General features: G+C 42.9%; 2 protein-coding genes and 1 long non-coding RNA gene across 3 annotated transcripts; 1 reads left to right on the top strand and 2 right to left on the bottom strand.

Moving 5' to 3' along the window:
* Nucleotides 1-459: 459 nt before the first annotated feature.
* On the top strand, nt 460-2,727 carry LOC135371700 (uncharacterized). Its single transcript, XM_064605674.1, has 4 exons — nt 460-490; nt 664-919; nt 1,311-1,485; nt 2,040-2,727. The coding sequence occupies exons 1-4, from the start codon at nt 460-462 to the stop codon at nt 2,070-2,072; spliced, it is 495 nt and encodes a 164-aa protein (XP_064461744.1). The 3' UTR covers nt 2,073-2,727.
* A 321-nt stretch (nt 2,728-3,048) lies between these two features.
* LOC135371699 (uncharacterized) lies at nt 3,049-3,621 on the bottom strand. The gene has a single exon (XM_064605673.1). It carries the CDS (start codon nt 3,619-3,621, stop codon nt 3,049-3,051), a length of 573 nt encoding a protein of 190 aa, XP_064461743.1.
* Nucleotides 3,622-4,000: 379 nt separating this feature from the next.
* On the bottom strand, nt 4,001-4,468 carry LOC135371671 (uncharacterized). The gene is made up of 3 exons (XR_010415691.1): nt 4,380-4,468; nt 4,159-4,326; nt 4,001-4,064 (listed from the first exon to the last, which is right to left on the bottom strand). It is a non-coding gene; the product is annotated as an uncharacterized LOC135371671 (long non-coding RNA).
* Between the last annotated feature and the right edge of the window lie 3,958 nt (nt 4,469-8,426).

Here is an 8,426-nt window from a genome sequence, read left to right as displayed (position 1 = left end):
AGTACCAAGGGCCAACATGCGTCTCAAATCAACATAATACATATATTGGAAATCAGGAGCAATCCTCATCCCTTTGCCCGCACGGTACTCGGCCTCGTCTTTCTTCAACGTTGAAGAACTTTCCACTCTCTCAACTCCCGAAATCCATAAGTGAAAATTACCGCAAGCGCCACAGAAATCCACTCACAGCTTCAACGCGTACGATAGGGGCGATCTCGCGCCTTCTCCCCACGTTAGACCCACGTGAGTCTCCTCCCAGTTGTTTCCGTTCTCATAAACCGCGGCGCTGGAGTTCGTATCGCCGCTGGTGCCTCCTGTCAAGCGCTCGGAGCCTATTCGCTCCGAGATCGAACAGTGTCGGCGCGCTGCGGAGGAACGATGAAACAACACAGTGTGGGTTGACTCCCCGCGTCGACTGCTTCTACACGCGCGTTTAGTGTGTATTGCGTCTATGTGACAATGGAAACCGATGATGGCAGCTTGTTTGAAGGTACGTTGGAGCTTTATTGACCTTCGCTTTTGTTGATTTTAACGACAGAAATGACCACGTCATAATGCTTTCCTGGCGTTCCTTGTTTTTCTGCAATAACAGAGCGGCTGTAATTCGCTGTCTCAGGCGTACGTTATACGCGTTATAACAGCGTCTCTATTCGCATTTTGCAGTTTCCCTTCCTCTAAGCATTGTCGTGGAACACATCGGAGATGGCGTGAGATGCCTTGTCGAAGGCGACGAAGTGGTCAACGCTGGTCACGTAATTGAATGCAGCGTTGTTGCTGCCACATGCCAGTCTGCGGGCCCTCTTCATATAATTGCGTTTGTTTTGCGATCTTCCGGACTTCATAAAGAACCGCACAAGGTGGACCTGATGCTTGAAAACTGCGCGAAAGTTTTACAAATCAACTGCACATGCCCAGCCGGGTAAGACGCACTACCGTTCACTAGCATGTTGTTGACTTGATCGCTTCGTCTGTCGTGTTTCATTCTGCCTCACCCATTGCAGGCAGTAAGCAACTATAATTACATCCACCTAGCAAATGTGAATCACTACAACTTCTGTCACTGCAGTTTTGGCTAGCAGGTTTTACTTACTAGAAGTTATCATGTAACACGCATTTTCTCTGGCAGCATATCTGAAATATAGTTGTACTATTACATAAGCAACAATACTTGCACCTTATTTGCAACTGCCCAGTGGTTTTCAATACATTGAATTCACTTTTTGTATGTGTAGAAACTTACACAAAGAGATACCAAGTAAGGTTCAACATGTGTAGACACTAGCAGTAATAAAATCTGACATTGTTTTCAGAGCGTCTCACAAATGCAAGCACTGTATTGCTGTGCTACTTCACATAAATAGGACTCAGAAGTTGACCATGTTGTCATCAACGGATCTCCCTCAGTCGTGGGGACAAAATGCAAAAAGCACTGTAAAGCAAAGATATGCTCCTACGCCTGCGCATAAACTACCTTGTTGCCGAAAGGTATGATATCAGACGTTAAGTATGAAGGGAAAAAAAGAGGAGTAGCTTGTACAAGCAGCATCTAAAGCAAAAGTTCAATAGACTACAACAATGACTTTGTAACTGTGTGTTATGTGGGCTCTTTCCTTTGCACATCAGTTTCAGGAACCTGTAATGCCACAACCAGAGCATAACGTTTTGGAAGGGCTAACGGTTAACCTACCCTATGTGTGTACTCCAGAGATGCACGTCAGGAAAAAAGCGAGAAGAGGTGCAATATTTTTCCTTCCTGTCTTTACAGTCCAGTGATAACCCTTAGTAAAAGTAATAGTGTGATGTCCTTCGTTATTAGAGTAACTATAAGCATCCCATAAAGTACTATCCCTTGCATGTACTGTTCGTGTTGTCCGAAGAATTTAACGATATGACACACAGGTTAACTATGTCAGCCAAATCCAATGGTACTACAAAGAAAATTCTGGATCAGTTTTACAATTCAGGCTGCAAGAAAATTATAATAACCTTCAGATTACTTGCTATTGAATAGCGCATTTAATTTGTTTACTATTGTACAGGGTCCAGTACATCGTGCAGCCCAGAGGAACTGAACAGCCAGCCTGCAGCTGGGGCAAGCAAACAACCCACAGCAATGCTTAATTTAATTAGGACAACGGACAAGCAAGACTTTGACTGCTTTCTGGAAGAAGCACGCGCAGTTTACAATCAGAAGACTGTAGCAGAAATAGAGAGAATCACTGCAGGACAATCGACCAATGAAGAATGGTTCAAATACCGCAGGGGCATCGCAAGCAGTACACTGTGCCATTCATTTAAAACAAAGGCGAAAAAGCTAAAGTCAGAGCCATTGCCACATAACCTCAGTGGCCTATGTAAATCAGTGTTAAGAGCGCATGTGTTTCAGACTGAGGCCATGAGAAATGGCCTTGCAAAAGAGGGTGTAGCAAAAGAAATGTACAAAGAGGTGATGCAGCGTTATGGTCACAGCGTTACAATAGAGGAGACTGGTTTTTTCATCTGGAGCGAGTTTCCACTGATTGGCTGCTCACCAGATGGTGTGGTACATTTTGAGTGCACTTGCTGCTCAGGAAGGCAGGGACTACTAGAAATAAAGTGTCCACAGAAACTTAAGAATGCGTTCAGCAAAGATAATCCAAAACCCATATATATGACGCAAATGCAAGTCCAAATGGGTGTGCTTGGTATTTCTAAGTGCGATTTCTTTGTGTACGAGTCGCAAGAAGTCTGGAATCTGTGTACCATAGAATTTTGTCATGACTACTTTAAAGAGTGCTATGAAGCAGTGTGCATTATTTATAGAAACTACCTGTTCAATGCACTAAGAGCGTCATAATGTATGTACTATGTGAACAATGCATCTGGAGTACCAGCATGGCATTTACAGAATGAATAAATCCAGTGTCAGTTTTTATGCAAGGGCCCACAGACTGTTTATTCAGTTACAATTGCATGGGCAATTAACATTCATACATGTTGCCATGTCATGCATTAGAAGGCAATTACATTATGCTTCATGATGCACACCTTTACAGACTTGTTGCACATTCAGCAGTTTGGCAGAAACTTGTCTTCAGCCAGGATAGGCCTGGACAAGTTGACGACACCAGCAAGCAGTAAAACTACCTTATCAAAAACAGGAAGAAGTTGGAGAGGGAACTTCTGTTGCAGGATCTTATATGCTTTGAGCCGCTGGATCACCCTTTCCACATGAACCCGCGCTCTTGCAATGGCTTGGTTTTGAAGTGCTTCGCGTTCCTCCATCTGACGCCGTTTTTTCAGAAACGGGGGTCTGTCCATTCTCACTCTTGCATCGTCACACAAAGTTTCGATTAAGAAGCCTTTGTCCACCATGACGTGGTCCACATAAGGCATACACATGTCAAGCACGTTTGACTGCGATGTAAGGTGTGAATCAGAGGCACGACCTCCATGCCCTTGTCCGACTACACAGATCATACCGCTTGGGGAACATCCAATCAGTATTTTTATGGTGTACTGCCTTTTATATTGACTGTACGTAAGCAGCCGTGAGGTTAAGTCACTTGGCCTCTCCAGGGCTACCTCTGTACAGTCAAGTACAACGCGAGTGTTCTTATAGTGCTTGAAGTATATAGTCATGTTATCCATCACAGACTCCTTAGTAGGGAAAAACACTGCCTCTCCCAGTACACGAGCTAAGATGCAAATTGCAGTTTTCATTATTTTGGAAACAGTTGTGCGATGGATGCCAAAAAGAACAGATAAAAAGCTAAAGTTGATGTTGTGATACAACTTCACAAAAACCATTAGCACCACATCTTCATCACTTAGTGCAAATCCTCTTGCCACTGTTGCTTTTCGCAAAACTGAAAACTCTCTGATAATGTTCTCCATCAGCTGCACACAACCTAGTCCTGTCAACGTTCTAATTTTGTCCTCTTCCCGAACACTGTGGTATGTCAACAGTGGCTTGTGCCTTCCACATTCCACGAGTGTATCTGCCTGCACACAGGCGTCCCTGAGAGTGCCAGCGTGCACACAGGCAATCGAAGCAAACTGTTGCAGAATGTCCTGCGTGGGCACTGTACAAAACAAAGAAAACATGTTAGATGTCATGGGAATTTTGACATAGTTCATAACAACTGAAGTGAACAATTTTATACAGTAATAACGCACCTTCATTGACTGTGTCTGTACATTGTGGGCCAGAGGTCATCCTAACGTCCACTCCACCCTGACTGAACTCATCATTGTCAGCTATGGGACTTCCCAGATTGTGCTCAGGTGTGCTGGCACTGGCCAGGCTGGAACTGTCTGCAGTTTGCAGCTCATCATCACCAGCCTCTACATATATTCCATTAGATTAATCTACGCTCTTCCTATTATACCTGACCTACCTTGATCACAGCTGGAAATCCCCCTTTGCACAGTCGGCACAGCTTCAGTAGGAGCTCTCTGAACTACAAAGGCAAAGGACGAGTTGCAGTTGACGTACAGAACGTGTAGTAAACAAAAACACATGCCTGGTGGCTTGCGAGGCTTCTTCTCGCAATCAAACTTCCGCCGTGGCAAGTTCAGTGTGGGAGCAGCGTTTTTCTTCAGGTACCGACGCTTGCAAACTTGAAAACAAAACACAGGAATTGTGAACATAAGGCTCCTCATTTCAGATACTTCACATTTCGGCAGATAACAAGCGAACAGTTGGTTACGATATGTACAAAGCTTCCAGGAATCACAAAGATACATTTTCTGGCATGAGCACAGTCGAAGGAAGAGTTACAAATAAACGCCTTTCGCTGTTAGCTACACGTACAGAGACGAGCGTCATGCGGATGCAGCCTTCACTACATCGCAATCGCCACTGCAATCTGCGTATCATAAGTACTGCTCTTCAGTCACTGGAGAGACGTCATTTCAAAGAAAACGAACCTCTAGGTTATTTATCAGTTATTCGACGCCAGTAGCATGTAGAAAAGTGATCACAAGGAAGCGTTGCAAACTAATGATAACACCCAGCTGTACATCACTAAACAAAGGTAATAAAGCGCAAGCTCACCATCCTTGTTCAGTTTTATTGTTATGAAATCCTCTTCACTGAAGTGTCTACTGCAGACCATAGCGTACTTCGAAGGCTCCTTTCCATTTCTAAGCCTTACAAGCCACTGTTTGCGAAGATTAGGCTCTTCCGGATAGCGATGGAAGCTTATTCCACCTTCAGTGCAGTAGGTGGAACATTGGGGAACCGAACAATACCGTACCATCGCAGGACATGTGATCTTCCGTTGCATATAAACTAGAATCACTGCAAAACACCACGAACTCCGAACATCGGACGTGGCGTTATCCACACTAGAAAGGCGACGGTGTCGCCTCCTATAGTTCGATCTCGCGGCGAATAGCAACGCGCTAACATAGTGCTACAAAGCAGCGAGCAAAAACAGCGCTCTCTGTTTTCGGATGATTCATATATAGTTGCAAAGCAGCGGTATAGCGCTATAATTTAACGGAAGTTTGGTGGTCGTTTCCGCACTCTCCCATCATGGCGCCACCGGAGTTCAACAGCATACAGACAAACAAGCTCGATCACCTGACTGAACGAAAAATTACCAGACATTTTGGATTACAGACTCACCGATTCCAATGCGGTCACCGTGCCGTGAAATGAGGAAGCAAAATAACTCCACGACTTCAGTGACGTCATCGCTCATGGCCAACACGAATGTAGCGGCAATATTAGTGTTGAAAAAGTCGTAGCCGCATTCAACATAACCCTATTATTGTGTTCGCACACGTCAACATCAACATATTTATAGGAACGTTCGCCTGCCTGGAGTTTGGCAGCGCGACATTAGCGCCGTCTTTCTCCCTCGGTGGTAGGCAGAGAGAAAGTTTCGAAGTGGATTAACGTGATTACATGTGCAGTGCACGACCTTCCACCTGGTTCCCTGCAATATCAGAGAATGTACAGCCCGTTAAACCGAAAATAAAAGCCTGGACCACACTATTGTTATAAAATGCACGAACTGCCAGATCATGGATTGCTGCAGAAATGCACTGCTAGAGATCATGCGTGCGTTCCACAACTAACCCTCAAGTAGGAGTTGGTCACGTGACAGAGTTGTACCACGTGACCATGGGAGTAGGGTAACCCTCGGGTAGGTTGTGGAACGGGCGCGAGTACGATTCTCAACATGGCGCCAGCAGACGACATTGACATTTGGGCCCCGCGACATAAGAACCGCTGTCCGCTGCTTCGCTTTAGTGTGACGCTGTTTACTTCGGTATGGGGACATCTGCGTGGGTTCGTAAAGCATTTACGCCACGAATTAGGGGTATTTACCGCACGTTCCGAGAAAGGGTAGCGCTGTTCTCGTCCGCAGCTAGCTCTGAAACGCGCAAAAACAGGTTTTCACCTTCACATGCAGCGATCTGATGTGTGTTGTATGTATGGTTCCGTTGATACTCCAACTGTTTGAGAAATATACATGCACTGTGGAATTTAATTCATGAAATGTGATAAGTTTTCACAAAAGATTGATGATCCCTTTTTTTTTATAATCAGAGATTGATGTATCATGTCTCAAAATTCAGTGACAGATCCTTCTCCGGCAATTCTATACTTCGGGTGTTGAAGTTGAACAGAGTGTAGTCTGGTGAAACCTATTTCATTGTTAGCTCTGATTCCATATTAGAATTCTTGCACATAGTGTGGAATATTCGTTTCCTTAGCAATCATTCTGTTCAATCTATCCATACCAAATATGAGCTGTTTTCGTTGCGATGCGAAGCATTCAATATATTGATGACAAAAAATTTCATTTATTATTTCAATTTACACTTGTTTATTTCGATAAATTACAATTGTCCTATTCCAAATTCTGAAGTTTTCGTTTGTTGTCTTGATTGATGAATTCCGAATGCATTATATAATGATTTCTTATTATCCGTCGCTTGAATCCGGCGTTGATCAATCCAATCGATACGTTGTCGTCGTATTTGTATCGCTTCAGTAACTTGCATTTTGTTGCGACGAACTTGCACATTCTCTTATTGATGTTTCCTTTCTTTGTATAAAGGTTCTTCAATGGCGTACAAGACAGTATTAGATGGAAATTGTCCGGTGGTTCACCACAGTTGATATGTTCGTTCAGTTTCAATAAGCGATGATACATCAGACCTTGTACAACAATATTGAACTTCTGCTCATTCGACATCGTTGCGAGAACTGGTAGAAGAAAATAATTGCGTTGCCGTATAGTAGTAGAGGATATCATGTGACACGATTTCTACGTATTTTCCATCTCAATAGTTAGGTGTAATGTGTAATTTCAACAAATCCGTAATGAACCTTGCGATATAGACCGCTTGTATATGATAATTTGATCTGACTGCTTTCTTGATGAATGCAATGCCCATTGCAATTATTAGAATTACATCTGGTCTAGTGTATTTCAATTCTTCGCTAGCAAACCTCAAAAACTCCGCCATCAATCCTAATGGCCCTTCCGACGTTGATGTGCAGATATTTTTATAAGTATTGTAGATTCGGCATGTAAATTCTTGTACCTTCAATTCTGTAGCTTGTACCATATCTCCGAATACGACCATGTCTAGGACGTATTGAAATCCAGCGATAATGACTTATGCTAGTGAGTACAAAATCTGTCCATCTCTTCAATGTTGAGCAATTGCCTCTTCTGTTTTCAAGTGCGCGTCTACACTTTATTAAAAGCACATCTATGCTCATTTTATTGATTAAAATTTTATTATCTGGTTTAGAATGCTATAATATCCACCTGTCGTGAGAATTATGGACATTGATTTACAAAACGACATGATGAGCAAGAAAAAAACGTGTGCTTTCAATGATTCTGTATTCACGCTGCATGCTTAGAAATGATTTGTATGAATTAATTATTGTTTTGACTTTGTTTGAAGTATTCGACTGATATTCTATGGGTTGTGAAGGGTACTATCTGAAATAATTATTGTCTTGTATTTGTTTCAATTGTTCACTCGATTGACATAACCAAAAATAATATCTAAGATGGGAATGCCTCATATCTCTGAGTTGCATTTCACATTTGATTTTTTCTGTGTGGTTAATCTATATACAGGGTGTCCCAGAAAACGTGTCATTGAATTATAATAAAAAAACTACACCACCTAGAGTCATGCGGTCAATGGCATTTGTTCTTACTGGGTTTTTGCCACCTCCTCATGTGAATGTCGTGTAACGTACGTTTAATTATGTAAATTTTTGCGAGCTTAAGGTCTCGTTTTTACCCCACCAATGTGAAGAGCGTGTCTAATTTAGTCAAATTAATGACAATTGACAGGGATATTCAGGAGCTATCCCATCGGAAAAAATAGCCGAACATCATGCTCTACGGATGTCGCACAGAATAGCGCACGATGAATTTTTCAGCGCAATCTTTGTCAGT

Source organism: Ornithodoros turicata, unplaced genomic scaffold (genome assembly GCF_037126465.1).
Source record: "Ornithodoros turicata isolate Travis unplaced genomic scaffold, ASM3712646v1 Chromosome12, whole genome shotgun sequence".
Taxonomy (NCBI): domain Eukaryota; kingdom Metazoa; phylum Arthropoda; class Arachnida; order Ixodida; family Argasidae; genus Ornithodoros; species Ornithodoros turicata.
Note: the sequence above shows the minus strand (reverse complement) of the source record. Positions and strands in the feature narration are given on the sequence as shown.